Source organism: Labeo rohita, unplaced genomic scaffold, assembly GCF_022985175.1.
Source record: "Labeo rohita strain BAU-BD-2019 unplaced genomic scaffold, IGBB_LRoh.1.0 scaffold_388, whole genome shotgun sequence".
NCBI classification, from domain to species: domain Eukaryota; kingdom Metazoa; phylum Chordata; class Actinopteri; order Cypriniformes; family Cyprinidae; genus Labeo; species Labeo rohita.
In genome coordinates this window covers 8,634-25,283 of record NW_026129306.1, presented here as the reverse complement: position 1 = coordinate 25,283, position 16,650 = coordinate 8,634, and the positions used below count along the sequence as shown (strand labels likewise).

General features: G+C 41.5%; 1 protein-coding gene across 1 annotated transcript; it reads right to left on the bottom strand.

Annotated features, from left to right (window-relative positions):
* Positions 1 to 1,912: 1,912 nt before the first annotated feature.
* On the bottom strand, positions 1,913 to 9,867 carry LOC127160565 (C3a anaphylatoxin chemotactic receptor-like). The gene is made up of 2 exons (XM_051103203.1): positions 9,508 to 9,867; positions 1,913 to 2,615 (listed from the first exon to the last, which is right to left on the bottom strand). The coding sequence occupies exons 1-2, from the start codon at positions 9,844 to 9,846 to the stop codon at positions 2,007 to 2,009; spliced, it is 948 nt and encodes a 315-aa protein (XP_050959160.1). The 5' UTR covers positions 9,847 to 9,867; the 3' UTR covers positions 1,913 to 2,006.
* Positions 9,868 to 16,650: the final 6,783 nt, after the last annotated feature.

The window sequence follows — 16,650 nt, the reverse complement described above, 5'->3', positions numbered from 1 at the left end:
GTCCACGTGCTGGACACTCCTCTAGTGACGGTATGGGCAGCTAAAATGGCGCTCAATGCCACGGCGGCTACCCCAGAGTCAAGCCCAGTCACAGCGGTGCTCCACGAGTCAAGCCATGTTGTTCCTGAGTCAAGTCACGTCACAGCAGATCTTCACAAGCCAAGTGATGTTATCGCTGCTGCTCTTCCCTTAATGGCAGTGGCCATGTGGTGTGTGTGGGCTACACACTGTGCTCCAGAGCTCTCGTCTGATCACAAGCCTGCACCAGAGCTCTCGTCTGATCACAAGCCTGCACCAGAGCTCTCGTCTGATCACAAGCCTGCACCAGAGCTCTCGTCTGATCACAAGCCTGCTCCAGAGGCCTTCCCCGTCGGAGAAGCTGCGCCAATGCCTCCAGAGGTGTCGGCGCCTGCCGTAGAACCTCTTATGGAGGGGGCGTTAACCTCTAAACTCTCTGCTTCTCCCTTTTTCCTATTTGCATCCTCTGTCCCTGCTTTCCCCAGGTCCCAGACCATGACGCAGCCTCCTGCTCCGCCCCGGAGGGCCGCTCCGCCTCCTGCTCCGCCCCGGAGGGCCGCTCCGCCTCCTGCTCCGCCCCGGAGGGCCGCTGCTCCTCCTGCTCCGCCCCGGAGGGCTGCTGCGCCTTCTCCCTCTATTCTGTCTGCCTCCTCTGTCCCTGCTCTCTCCAGGTCCCAGAGCGTGATGCGGATTCCTGTTCTGCCCCGCAGGGCTGCTGCGCCTCCCACTCCGCCCCAGAGGGCTGCTGTGCCTCCTGCTCCGCCTCCTGTTCTGCCTGGGAGGGCTGTTCCGCCTCCGGCACCGCCCTGGAGGGCTCTAGCGCCACCTGCTCTGCCTCCGGCTCCGCCCTGGAGGGCTCTAGCGCCACCTGCTCTGCCTCCGGCTCCGCCCTGGAGGGCTCTAGCGCCGCCTGTTCCGCCTCCGGCTCCGCCCTGGAGGGTTCTTGCACTGCCTACTCCGCCTCCGGCTCCGCCCTGGAGGTCTCCTGCCCTGCCGGTCCTGCCTCAATCACCGGGGCCTCCGCAGGGATCTGGCCCTCCGGCCCTTGCTCTGTCTAACCCCCGCCCCACCGCTCCCTTGGACTGTGGTTTGTTTGGAGCGTCTGGAAGCCGCTCTTTGGGGGGGGGCTATGTTATGATCTGGTCGGTGAGCTGCGGACCGCTCACCACCAGACGTCGCTCTCGCGTTTTGTCACGCACGGACTGCCACACTACACCCCGGACTACACTTCCCATCAGCCACTGCTCTTACTATTTGCACCAATCACGGACTGTATAAATACCCCGGTCTTCCTGTCACTCCTGGCCGAGTATTGTTTTGCGTAGCATTCATACAAAGCGTTTCCCCGAGTTTCCCTATGTCTAGTTTTCCTGTCGTTGTCTCGTTTTGATCTCTCGCCTGTTTGACCACTCTCTTGCCTAGCCCTCGTAAGGATAACGTTCGCCGCTGTATTGACCCTCGCCCGTTACGGATTACTCTTGTCTCTCCGTCTACACACCTGTCTGCCATTGATTGACCCTGCCTGCCTGACCATGCCTATGTCACATCCCTTCAATAAAAGTTTGCATTTGGATCCGCTCGTCTCTCGCCTCCCTCTCCACGTTACATGAGCATTGTTAATCAGGAATCTCACTGTAGCATAAAAAAATATATATATCTACATTTTATTGCAGCCATTTTAGAACAGATCATTTTAGATGCACTTAATGCATTTTATAACTTCCAGACAAAAAAGAATCCAGAGTGGACACTTCCTATTGAAAGACATTTTGCATATCTTCAGGTTTTTTAAATGTCAAGATACTTCACACGAGTATTTGGTCTAGAAAATTACTCTGAGGATAATACAAAAAATTAAATCAAATTAGTCAAATGAATTGCATTAGCTAACAAAATATTAAAAGCAAGTGGAACAAATCTTGTTTGAAACAGCATTGTTTGGCATAGAAAAATTACTTAAACTTTAAATGAATGAGTTGATATCTTCACTACACTGACTGCATTTGCAGTGACTGGGTGGTTTGTGACATCTGTGTTCCTTCATCAGAGAAAACTCTTTCAAAAACACGTCTTAGAGAAAGTTTAACATTGCTCTTAAAATCCTGCCCCATGAAAACATACAGAATGGGGTTCAGACAGCTGTTGAAATACGCCAAAGAGATGGTCAACGGATTCACTGCCAAAGCTGTCCAAGAACTTGATTCCTCTCCGTATATTATTATCAAATTCACTGTGTGATACGGCAACCAGCACAGAAAAAAGGCCACGATTACAGCCAACATGACGCGAAACGCTCGTCCAGAGTGAAAATGACTCCTGCCTAACTTGCGTGCGATGAATCCATAGCATGTTGTGATGCATATGAGAGGAACCAAAAAGCAAAACACAAATCTGATGACACTTAACCTTCCATACATTTTAAAACTGTCTTCATCAGGTAGATGATACGGGCAGTATGTTGTGTCATTTACTGTGTAAGTGTTTCTTACCATCATGTCAGGCAGACTAAGAATTGAAGCCAGAACCCAGGCCGCTACACAGGACAGTCGTGCAATTAACAGACTGCGATGATTTTGAGCCCAAACCGGTGTGATCACCTGCGTAAACCGATCCAGACTAACCAAGCTCAAGGTGAAAACACTGGCAAACATGGTGATGAACATTATGAAGGGGAGAATCTTGCACATGAAGGATCCATACGGCTAGTGTCTATCCACAATGCTCGTAGATGCGTAGAAAAGAGTGGAGAGGCAACACAAGAGGTCGGCAATCGCTAGATTGAGAAACCCAACTGTATTAACGGTCCTCTTCATCTTAAATCCAGCAACATACACAACAAATGTGTTTCCAGGAACACCGAGGGTCAAGGTCAGGAAGTAGAAGACCAGAGAAATCAGCCACATTGGATATTCCAAAATATCATAATAATCCTCCATTGTTGTGATTGAGCTGAAGTGCCTGGTTTATCCTGCTAATATCACATACTGTCAGTGTAAAATTATTAGTTATATGTAAAGTGTTGTGTCAAAAATCTTGATGAATAAATGAGTATTTGATCAATGCATTTCTATTATTGGCAAAGATGAATTATAATTACAAATATGCAACCAAACAATGCTATTTTTGCATGCTTTAAAAGTATATAAATAATTCTATACAAGTAATTATGACTCACGTTGTGATGATTCAATTCACAATTATCCTGGTAAATGTTTTCTTCCCTAATGTTCAAGACTTTATACCACTTCTTCAATTTTATCACTTCATCAGCTTTCACCAACATTTCAAACGAGTTGAGTTGAGTTGTGAAATATCATGACCAACTCTATGTAAAGCTGGTTAAGACTTCCGTTACACATTGGAATTCATACATTTTAAAAATATTAATGTCGGACTACAAACAGCAATTTAACCATAAATTAAATAAATAAATAGAAATGAAGTCAAACAAATGCAAGTCAACATTGTTCACATTGTATTTACATTCACAATTGTTTACAGCCATTCATAAATGTAAATTTAGTTTCCGGTTAGTGTTCAGCACACCTACATACAGATGGTTTCTCATGTGTTAGATCAGGTCCCCACGCCAGACAATTAGGATCCAGCCCCAGACACCAGATCCCGTCAGAAAATATCAGTCTTTCCGGTAACAGAACAACTAGTCAGCAAGCTGTAGTTACCCCAACCCCACTAACAGCAGGTTTCTGTCAGTTAGGAAGTTGACAGATGAAAGCCAGAAAAGAGCAGAAGCAGGAGACGAAGTAATGATGATAAAAAGGAGCAGAGTTTATTGAATAGTCTTAGTTGCGTATGTCTCAATGCTCAAACTACGTCTGGAGAACACAAATTCAACAAGCATTGTTATACCAAACTGGTTCACAACAACATCCCATAAACCTTGAGTTTCCATCAACATTCCCTTGTATCTCTTATTCATGAAGACAAACAGCCCTTGAAGCCACACAGTCATAAGACTAAACAACAATGGAAAAAATATATACAAAAAAAACAGCTATAATATAATATGAATTACTAATCAATTAATGAATCAATAAAATGAATATATAAATGATTATAATGATTATTGTAAATGATTAAATGGAATAATAAAATGATAAAATGATTAATGATTCTAAATGAATAAACGAATAAAGAATAAATCATATATGACAACATAAATTGATTATTGCAAGCAAACTTCCATAATCTTTATCAAAACATACTTTGAAGTTTGGGTGATCAGGCCGTACTCTTCCCTTCTACATGTTCAAAAGAACAGGTCACTTCTGTCATACCGCATACCAGAACCCAGATTATTACTACATTTTAAAGCATTTCTTTAAAAAAAAAAACAATTAATCACATTCTCTGCGTTAACATGAATCATATTCAACCTGCTGAAAGGTTACTATAAATATATTTCCCTTTGGTATTTGCATTCTGAATAATAAATAAATAAATATATTTCCCCACTAACTTGCCGCATTCTCACACAAATGGTATTTTTCTTTTACTGATCATATTTCATTCCTGCTGTATGACCAGCAACATGACCAGCAAAAACCAGCAAAGGACCAGCTTAAACCAGCATCAAAACCTACCTACCAGCATATGCTGGGGTTTTTTTCACTAGGGTTTACATAATTTTTTAATAGTAACACGCTGACAGTGCGACTATTGAATATTCATATTTTGGCATTAGACTACATACAGTGAAATGATAACAGAATGAGACACGGAATAGTGACTAACATATTTAATACAGATAAATAAAGGATCATTATGATCTTATTCATCAGATCTCACAAACTGCAGCGTCGCGATTAGGCCACTATAGAGCACTGGCACCCTGTGGTGAAACAATCACATACGATTTAGGGATGTAACGATTACCGGTTTGACGATAAATCAAATAAATAAAATTCCCCACGGTTAGTATTACCGTTTCATATTTTAATTATCATTAAAACCGTATCTGATTACCACGATTTGAACAACTGATGATAAATAAATACTGTCCAGCATAAAGCACAGAGTCTCATCTGCGCACGGCACACAGAGTAGTTTCGTTTTGTGTGAAAAGACGACGGAAAAGCTGGGATGTTTTAAAAGGATGCCTATGCTAACGGCATAGGCGCCGATCCCCACGGAAATGATCGAGCACGCACGGAAAAAAAGTAAGAAATAAGAAATGGATTGCAGCTTTTACGACTCAATTCTCATTCATCGTTCATTTGAAGCAGCTTTGGCGTTATTTTATTTGCAAATGCAAAGAGTGCATTATTGTAATACGAGCGGGTGCCAGCATGAATCTCTCGGACCGCAGCGGGCTTGCTCTCCCAAATATATGATTGCTCCCTCAGATCGCTCCCTCAGATATTACATATGCGCCCTCAAACTTTGTCCTGTCCACGCGCGATTAAGTGCTTATTGTAAACAGGTATTTATTAAATCATTTTATTTAGTGAAGCGCAACCCTCATAGAAAAAAATGTTTGTATTTGGTAACTAATGTATTTGCAGTCCGTGCGTTTCACTTCGCAATTGGGGGTTGAGCACCCACCGGCAGAAACATAAATCAGGAATTATAGAAATATAATGAATATATGAATTAATTAATTAATTATATGAATGTACCTCTGAAGGTTCTGATTGTCTTCAGAAAAGATTCGATGTCATTTTGTTACCATCTTTACTCCATGTAACATCTAAAGTAGTGTTCTTGATCGCAATACTGCTTTATACACAAAGTTCATGGAAACAGCTGTAATTCAGCTTTTCCATAAGCGCCATCTAGTGACACAGTGGATTTACAGAGACTTTTACATTTACATTCAGCTTGTGTGCAGTTTTTGTCTGGCCAAAAAACAGACCAAATTGTCCTGCCCTTGCTGTAGCCTATATTTTGACCAGTTGATGAAAAACGAGCTTATGTGGATTCTACACATTTAAACAATTCAGATAAGTTATCTAGATTTATGGAGCAGATAAAAAACACAATCAATTATTAATCAGTTATTATTTTGACTTAACTCTTTTCTTTAAGGGCTGAAATGTGAGGTTCGCCTTTTATGAAACGTTTTCAAAGCTTTATTTGATCATTTACTTTAGATGTTTGAACATGCCATATGTCAGTCATGTTGTCATTTAAAATCATGACATCATTAGTACTGTTATTGTTTTACTGATTAGGTAAACAAAATCCCATTTTATTTATTGTTTGTTGATTTTTAAATGTAAAACTTGGTGAAGTATGTTACGTATTAGTACTTTTCGAACACTTCCAGCACATTTTAACAATACCGTGATAATACTAATAACCGTGATCATTTTGGTCACTATAATCGTGATAGGAAATTTTCATATCGTTACATCCCTAATATGATTACGTTCAAAGCTGATGAGAACTATTTTTGGATCGTTTAATGCTTTTTGGGAAGTTGTAATATGCTGTGGTGTGACATGCCAAAAACATTTTCAACAACATTTTGCTGATTTTAAATGAATATTATGCATTTATGAGATGATATTAATTGAAATAGTAATGCAGCTCATTTTAGTACACTGCAGGACCGTTTAAAATAAACAGGAATGTGAAAATAGTGACTCAACAAAAGAACCGTTTCATCCCACTTTCCATGCATTTACTCGTAATGTCAAAAGTCTGTCATAGTGAGATATTTATATTTAAAGAAAAAAGTAATTAATTAATTAATAATAACATTAAATTAGTTTATTAGGGTTACCTACAGTTAAACTGAAAGTTAAAAATGAATGCTTCTGTTAACTGTAAGTTAACAGAAGCAGTATATAAAGAAAAAAAAAATATTTAAATCTCCATTCTATTTATCCTTCACTATGAACATTAACTTATGGTGTATGAAGTCAAAACATCCATTTCTGGAGCCCTAATTGTAGAGTACTTTGTCTATTGTTTGCAAAAATTGGGAACATTGTACTGTCAATATTTTCACTAAATAAAAAACAAAAAGGCCATCAGGACACAAAACTACTTAAAAATGAATGAAGTTTCTCAAAATGTTGATGTGGGTTTATATTATTATGTGAGAAGATGCTGTGTGGAGTGACACCAGAGACATGAAATAATTAGATCCACATGTTGACAGCACTGGCCAATCAAAATCAAGTATCCCACAAAGGCCAAATATCATATTGAATAAAGTTTTTGTTTAAAAGACAATTTGACTGTTTAATGCTCATAAAACAATAGTAATTCTAACTTAAAACATACTTCTCTAATATTTAGTAATAATATCTTTTTGAGATGATATGCTCTGCAGGAAGGTTTTTCTTCTGAAAAATAGTCAGCAAAACACGCATCCTAAACGGAGCCTGCTTATTTTTGCTTCTGTTCTTTTGAAGTCTCGTGTCAAAAACAGTGACTCAAACTACTTACAGTTTGGTCAAATACAAAGGTCTGAATCCAAAATGTCGTAATTTATATGGAGTTTGAAATAATTTGACCATATGATGACAGCACTGGCCAATCAAAATCAAGTATCCCATAGAGGCCAAATATCATACTGAATATTGTTTTTGTTTAAATTAAAAGACAATTTTCTCAAGCCCATGATTTTAAGCCCAAACCGGTGTGATCACATGAGTAAACTGATCCAAATTAATCAAGCTGAAGGAGAAAACACTAGCAAACATGGTGATTAAAATGAATGGAATAGTGGCAGTAAAATGGTAATTTAAGTTAAAGAATTGAAAAGAAATGCTGAGCAGTTGCAGGACCTGAGATACAATACACTTACCCCTACATGTTCATTAAAAGTGTAAAAACCTATACTTGTGTGTCAAAGAAACAAGTGCGCATCCATCCTGAGATTTTTTTCTTTGAACTTCTCTTCATATAGTGCTTTTCAGAAGACTTTGTTTTAATATAGTTTCGCACAAAAGTATAATGTTAATGTTTTAGAGTCATTTTAGAGTTGGGCGACTTTCAGCAAATGTGTCTGTGTCTACTTTTTTTTTTTTTTTTGGCTTTTGCTTTTAAAGCATTATATCTGAATTGCAAGTGTTTTGAAGGATGAAAACTAATAACGGACAGTGAAAGTCATTGGTGGATTTCTTTGATTGACAGCTCAAAATACGAATCAGTAAAGCTTAAGCTTAATGTGGGAGTATTTCCGCTAGACAGTAAAAAGAAGTGCGTGGCAGCAGAGTTCAGTGCGGAGCCAAATGAGTGTTCTCCACAAAGTTTATTTCCAGTTTGTGCGTGCAGCTAAAAGTAAGTTCAAATGTTCTTATCTTTATTGTTAATATGCTGTATATTGTTGCTGTTAAAGATAGTCACGGACTGCAGGTTAACGGCAGTACCGTAGGCTTGAGTACCACGATCGCGATCCCAGCAATCGCCATGTTTTCCTGTGTGAGTAATGTGATAGAGTGTTTTGGACAACTGCTTACACGTTTATTAGAAGCGTGATGTGGATTATATGTTTATTTGCGGATAAATACCGTCAGAATCACGTTCTAAATTGCATCGTCATGTTGTTTACAAAAGGCAGCCGGAATCGCGCTAATGACGTTACGTCCGCGGGTTCGAGCCCCGCTCGGAGCAAGGCTGTATATAATGTTGATTATTGTAATTATACAGTGACTAATATTATACAGTGACTTAATATGGTTGTGAATGTTTATTGTAATAATTAATTCTCTTATTTACAATTCTTGTATGTATACTTTAAGAACCACACACACACCCTTGTGTACTCCCATCTACAATGGAGAATAAATGTTAAAGAAGAAACATCTGAGTACTTGCATTCTTACCAGATGTGCCATAGTGATTGCAAACTTTACTAACCAGCCCAAATAAGCACAAATACAACAGCAAGTTCTTAAAGATTATCACAATTGAACTACTGGATGAGAAAACTATTTGCACTAATTATGAACAATCTCTACTCAGAGAAAACTCTTTCAAACACACGTCTTAGAGAAAGTTTAACATTGCTCTTAAAATCCTGCCCCATGAAAACATACAGAATGGGGTTCAGACAGCTGTTGAAATACGCCAAAGAGATGGTCAACGGATTCACTGACAAAGCTATCCAATAACTTGATTTCTCTCCGTACATTATTATCAAGTCCACTGTGTGATACGGCAGCCGGCAAAGAAAAAAGGCCACGATTACAGAAACATGATGCGAAACGCTCGTCCAGAGTGAAAATGACTCCTGCCTAACTTACGTGCGATGAATCCATAGCATGTTGTGATGCATATGAGATGAACCAAAAAGCCAAACACAAATCTGATGATGCTTAACCTTCCATACATTTTATTCTGCTCTTCATCAGGTTGATAATGCAGGCAGAGTGTTCTGTTATATACGGTGTAAGTGTCTCTTAACATCATGAAAGGCAGACTAAAAATTGAAGCCAGAACCCAGGCCGCTACACAGGACAGTCGTGCAATTAACAGACTGCGATGATTTTGAGCCCAAACTGGTGTGATCACCTGAGTAAACCGATCCAGACTAATCAAGGTCAAGGTGAAAACACTGGCAAACATGGTGATGAGCATAATGAAGGGGAGAATCTTGCACATGATGGATTTATACAGCCAGTGATCATCCACAACACTTCTAGTTGCATAGAAAAGAGTGGAGAGACAACACAAGAGGTCGACAATCGCTAGATTGAGAAACCCAACTGTATTAACGGTCCTCTTCATCTTCAATCCAGCAACATACACAACAAATGTGTTTCCAGGAACACCGAGGATCAAGGTCAGGAAGTAGAAGACCAAAGAACTTACTTTCATCGGATATTCCAAAATATCATAATAATCCTCCATTGCTGTGATTGAGCTGAAGTGCCTGGTTTATTCTGCTAATATCACATATTATCAGTGTTAAATTATAAATCATATTTAAAGTGTTGTGTCAGATAAGAAACTTGACAAATAAATTAATATAGGATCAATGCATCTCTATTACCAGCAAAGCTGAATTATTACTACAAATACGCAACTAAAAAACAGTATTTTAGCATCACTTAAAAGTACAAAAAGTCTTTAGAATCATGTAAATAACTCTATATAAGTAATAATGACTCACGTTGTGATGATTCGACTCACAATTATAAAAAATATAATAATTTATATTTTAGGTTTTTACACGTTATTAAATCTGCAAAGTTTCATTTTGAATGTTAAATTCTTCATGCAAATCCAAATACAAAATTGTTGGTGGTTTGAGTTTGAATGGCTTTTAACTCGTCAGGTCAGTGGGAGATTTTCAAACATTATAAACCTTTTAAGCAAATCACTGTTACCATTACAAATAAATAGTCATGTTATGTCTAATGGAGGAGAAATGGTGAGGAAGCTACTTGTGTGAGAGATTAAATGTGTTGAGTAGAGAAACACGTCCATCTGAATAGAATAGATTCACTACTGTACAGTCAGCAGGTCGCAGATACTGACCTCTGGTGGTGTTGTGTTATACTGAATAGAAATTACATAGCATCATGGTAAGATTTGTGAGTGATGACAATCAAGTCTTTAACTTTCAAAGCTGATGAGAACTATTTTTGGATCGTTTAATGCTTTTTTGGGAAGTTGTAATATGCTGTGGTGTGACATGCCAAAAACATTTTCAACAACATTTTGCTGATTTTAAATGAATATTATGCATTTATGAGATGATATTAATTGAAATAGTAATGCAGCTCATTTTAGTACACTGCAGGACCATTTAAAATAAACAGGAATGTGAAAATAGTGACTAAAATGAAGAATTTAAAAGAAATGGTTACCAGTTGCAGGACCTGAGATCTCATACACTTCCCCTTACACACTCATTAAAACTGTACAAACCGTTAGCCAATCTTGACGTTGATATAAATGACGTAAATGACTGTCACACGTACCAGATCACGTGATTTGTCACGAGGACCAAGTCTAACTTCAAAGCTGATGCAACTATTTTTAAGCAGGAAGCAGGTGTTGTTTTGCACCAGACATTGAGTTCATGTGACTCCACGTCATCCCTTCATCGCTTCAACTGACGTTAAATAAACTCTATGCTTTACGGAGCGCTTATCTACCTGTCTGTGTGTCATTTTAGAACTGCGGATTTCTTAATAAACAGGAAATCTCAAAATAGTGATCGGATGAAGAATCTAGAAACTGCGTGATTTACCTGCTCACCTGAGACTTCCGCATTTGAGTTGTCCGTCACGCTACAAGGGGACTCATCTCGACCATTCATTTCTCGTCCAGCCTCCGTGACATAAACTAGCCGACTAACTGATTGGTGAAATTCAACAGTCTGAATCTAAAATGTTGTTAATCTCGTGATTCAGGTGGAGTGTTTTTTTTTTTTTTTTTTTTGTTTTTTTTTTTTAATGGTAAGGTAGGTATGTAGAGTTAATTAGTACAGTGTACAGTAATTAAGCTAATTAGTCAACAAAAGAACAGTTTCATCCCACTTTCCATGCATTTACTCATAATGTCAAAAGTCTGTCATAGTGAGATATTTATATTTAAAGAAAAAAGTAATTAATTAATAATAACATTAAATTAGTTTGTTAGGGTTACCTACAGTTAAACTGGAAGTTAAAAAATGAATATAGAGCAGGTTAAGATTAACAGAAGCAGTATATAAAGAAAAAAAATATTTAAATATCCATTCTATTTATCCTTCACTATGAACATTAACTTATGGTGTATGAAGTCAAAACATCCATTTCTGGAGCCCTAATTGTAGAGTACATTGTCTATTGTTTGCAAAAATTAGGAACATTGTACTGTCAATATTTTCACAAAATCAATACCAAAAAGGCCATCAGGACACAAAACTACTTAAAAATGAAGTTGCTTGAAATGTTGATGAGGGTTTATATTATTATGTGAGAAGATGCTGTGTGGAGTGACACCAGAGACATGAAATAATTTGACCACATGATGACAGCACTGGCCAATCATAAACAAAGATTCACACAAAGGCCAAATATCATATACTTCTCTAATCTTTAGTAATAATATCTTTTTGAGATGATATGCTCTGCAGGATTGTGATATGTGCCATAAAAACAGAGAATGGAATAGAGTGATCACACACTGCTGCATGTATTAATAAAGAGGAACATGTTTAAAGTGGAAATGACTGCGATAAGGTTTTTCTTCTGAAAAATAGTCAGCAAAACACACATCCTAAACAATGACTGCTTATTTTTGCTTCTGTTCTTTTAAAGTCCTGTGTCAAAAACAGTGAATCCAACTACTTACAGTTTGGTGAAATACAAAGTTCAGAATCCAAAATGTCGCTATTCATATGGAGTTTGAAATAATTCGACCACATGATGACAGCACTGGCCAATCAAAATCAAGTATCCCATAGAGGCCAAATATCATACTGAATAATGTTTTTGTTTAAATTAAAAGACAATTTGACTGTTTAATAATATAGAGCAGGTCTTTTTGAGATGATATGCTCTGCAGGACTGTGATATGTGCCATAAAAACAGAGAATGGAATAGAGTGATCACACACTGCTGCATGTATTAATAAAGAGGAACATGTTTAAAGTGGAAATGACTGCGATAAGGTTTTTCTTCTGAAAAATAGTCAGCAAAACACACATCCTAAACAATGACTGCTTATTTTTGCTTCTGTTCTTTTAAAGTCCTGTGTCAAAAACAGTGAATCAAACTACTTACAGTTTGGTGAAATACAAAGGTCAGAATCCAAAATGTCATCATGCATATGGAGTTTGAAATAATTCGACCACATGATGACAGCACTGGCCAATCAAAATCAAGTATCCCATAGAGGCCAAATATCATACTGAATAATGTTTTTGTTTAAATTAAAAGACAATTTGACTGTTTAATAATCACAAAACAATATTCATTCTAATTTAAAACATATACTTCTCTAATCTTTACCAATAATATCATTTTAAGATGATATGTGACCATGGACCACAAAACCAGTCATAAGGGTCAATTTATTTACCCGGGATATTTAAGACTGGTTTTGTGGTCCAGAGAATGTTATGTGTATTAAAAAGAGGAACATGTTTAAAGTGGAAATGACTGAGATAAGAGTTTCTTCTGAAAAATAGTCAGTTTCGGTAGCATCGGAGGGAGAGCCGTCAGAGGCTGACGTCGCAACTGAACTCGCCGCTCCGGCGGTGGAATCTCAGTCTGCGGCAGATGCCGAAATGGCTGCCGCACTAAAACGGGCAGCCAAGGAGATTGGGGTTGTGTGGGTTCCCCCGCCCAGCCCTGAGCCTTCGAGGCTGGATGACTGGTTCCTGGGCAGTGGACGTGACTCGAGGCCACGTTCCTCCCCGGTCCCGTTTTTCCCGGAAGTGCATGAGGAGTTAACGAAGTCGTGGAAAGCCCCTCTGTCGGCTCGTTCACGACACGCTAACTCCCCGTCCCTCACCACCCTCGAGGGCGGTCCAGCGAGGGGGTATACGGAGGTCCCCCAGGTGGAGAAAGCGGTTGCGATGCACTTGTGCCCGCAAAACGCTGCCTCCTAGAGGGGCCGCCCAAGACTCCCGTCCAGGGCCTGTAAGTTTTCGTCTGCGCTTGTAGCGAAGGCTTATGCGGCCTCTGGGTCCGTCCGCCCTGCACGCCATGGCGATTTTGCAGGTCTATCAGGCTAAGGTTCTCAAAGACCTGCACGAGGGTGTTCCTGACCCAGAGTTATTACACGAGCTGCGCTCAGCGACCGACTATGCCCTACGGGCTACGAAGGTTACGGCGCAAGCTCTGGGGAGGGCGATGTCCACTATGGTAGTCCAGGAGCACCACCTATGGCTGAACCTGGCCAAGATGCGAGATGCTGAGAAAGTGCGCTTTCTTGACGCTCCCATTTCCCAGGCTAGTCTCTTCGGAGAAACAGTGGAGGAGTTTGCCCAGCAGTTCTCCGCAGTAAAGCAGCAGACGGAGGCCATCAGACACATCCTGCCTCTGCGTGCAGCGAGCGCCAGCCCAGCTCAGCCGACGCAGCAACCTCCGCCTGCCCCCCGCCGAGGGAGACCCCCTACGAGGGTAGCTCAGGCCCCGTAGTCTGCCGGTCCTGCAGCTAGACCCGTCCAACGGTCCAGTACTTGTAGGAAGGTGGCACCGCCAGCCCGTTCTCATGCCACTAAGAACCCTCGTCAGGCTTAAAAGCATTCCTGAGACGGGCAGCCCAGGGAAGGAGGATCGTCTGACCTGTCCGGATCCACACTCAACGAGGGGATGAGCGCTGGATTCAGCTTCTACCCGGCTGTCTGCCACCTGGCAGACGGCCACCACTTGGTCAATAAAAGAGCAATTTCCTTCTTCTCTGGGCACAATGCACAGCACCTCCGATCCTCTACACAATGGTCGGATGCTGTTTTCTCTATCCAGGACATGCGGTCGCACACCACCTGTGCTCCCGTATGCTCTGAGACAACAAGCTTGTTCAGACGATCTTCCCTCTCGGGTGGATCTTCTGCACAGCTCTCATGGAACGAACTCCCTGGGCAGAACAGCCAGTGCGGTCCGGGGCTTCTCACCTCCGGCCACACGCTGTCTTCCCAGCGACGGTACCCCCACCCTTGGTACGCCGAATGTAACTCCTCTGAGACCCCTAGCGGAGAATTTTTTGGATTGGCTGAATCTCCCCAATCCTTCCCGCTGGCTCCTCAGGACCATTCGGCTCGGCTATGCTATCCAGTTTGCACGTCGTCCGCCCAAGTTCCGTGGTGTTCTCACTACCTCAGTTCAGGGCTCCAACACCGCGGGTGGACTGCGATTTTCTTCGGGTGGAAATCGCAGTCCTTCTGGCGTAGGGTGCGATAGAAACTGTCCCCTCAGCCGAAATGAAGAAAGGGTTCTACAGCCCCTACTTCATTGTACCCAAGAAGGGTGGCGGACTCAGACCAATCTTGGATCTGAGGGTTTTGAATCGGGCCCTACTCAAGCTCCCGTTCAAGATGTTAACCCTCAAGCACATCCTTACGTGCGTCAGAGTTCAAGATTGGTTTGTGGCTATAGACCTGAAGGACGCGTACTTTCATGTCTCGATCCTTCCAAGACACAGGCCGTTTCTGCGGTTTGCCTTCGAAGGACGGGCTTATCAGTACAAGGTTCTTCCCTTCGGCCTCGCCCTGTCGCCCCCGGGTTTTTACGAAGGTAGTGGAGGCCGCCCTTTCCCCCCCTCAGGGAAATGGGCATAGGCATTCTCAATTATCTCGACGACTGGCTAATCCTAGCTCACTCGTGGGATATGGTTTGGCTCAGTTGGGACTTCGGGTCAACTGGGAAAAGAGCAAACTCTCCCCGGCATAGAGGATCTCTTTTCTCGGTGTAGAGCTGGACTCGGACAGTATGTCTGCGCGTCTCTCCCCAGAGCTTGCACAGTCAGTTCTGAGGTGTGTGGCAACACTCAGATGCGGGTCTACGGTCCCCCTAAAACAGGTTCAGAGGCTCCTAGGGCACATGGCATCCTCAGCCGTGGTCACGCTGCTGGGTTTGATGCACATGAGACCGCTGCAGCACTGGCTTCATACTCGAGTCCCCAGGTAGGCGTGGCACCAGGGCACATTCCGTGTGAACATCACACCATCGTGTCACCAGACACTCAGCCCTTGGACACTCGGTCAGTATGTCTGCGTTGGATGGTCACAGAGGAGGTGAGCTGCACTTACGTTAACACGTTGGCCTGTTACTTCTGCACTTATCACTCGTGACGCGGCCAGATATGTGGCGTGTTTTTACGGGGACCCCTAGTGTCGTACACTACTCGACACAACTCGGAGTGTACGACAGATAGGGAACGTCTCGGTTACGTATGGTAACCCTCGTTCCCTGATGGAGGGAACGGAGACGTTGTGTCCTCCATGCCACATCTCTGGACCGCCCCTGAGTGATCTGAGACGCTCGGCTCCTCAGATCAGAACGAGTGAGCAGATGCACACGCTGCCCTATTTATACCCGGATGGCCGGGGAGTAGCCAGCTATGCAAAATCTGCACACCCAGTTTTCATTGGCCTTTCTCAAAACTGTCAGAGGTGTTTGGGCTCTCAAGAGCGACCCCTAGTGTCGTACACTACTCGACACAACGTCTCCGTTCCCTCCATCAGGGAACAAGGGTTAACATACGTAACCGAGACGTTTTCACCAACCTTTTGTGCATTTACTCGTAATGTCAACACTGTGGCAAAGTCTGTCAAAGTCTCTGACTGGCATGAATTTCTGAGGGTGACCAGGACCCAATACAAAGCAACCTGAAGCAACTACAAATAAAATGAAACAACATGAAATACCGATTTGAGTTCAGGCAGCTGTTGACACACACCAAAGAGATTACCAATGGATACACTGCCAAAACTGCCAAGGAACTTGATTCCTTTCCATGCAGTTTCCAAAACAGCGTGATCTGGTGCTTAGTAAAAAATAAAGCAGCCAAAAGCCTGTGAAACAAACACCGTTGGACGAAACATTCACGACACATTCCATAGATCGACTCATGTTACATGCACAAATATAAGTCTAACTGTGTGTGTGTTTGTTTGTTGAATTTCTGTCTCTGATAAATTTGTTTACCTATTAAACTGTGGCATTAAATGCTAGTACAAATATCTATATGATGTAATAGAAGAATAATATACAC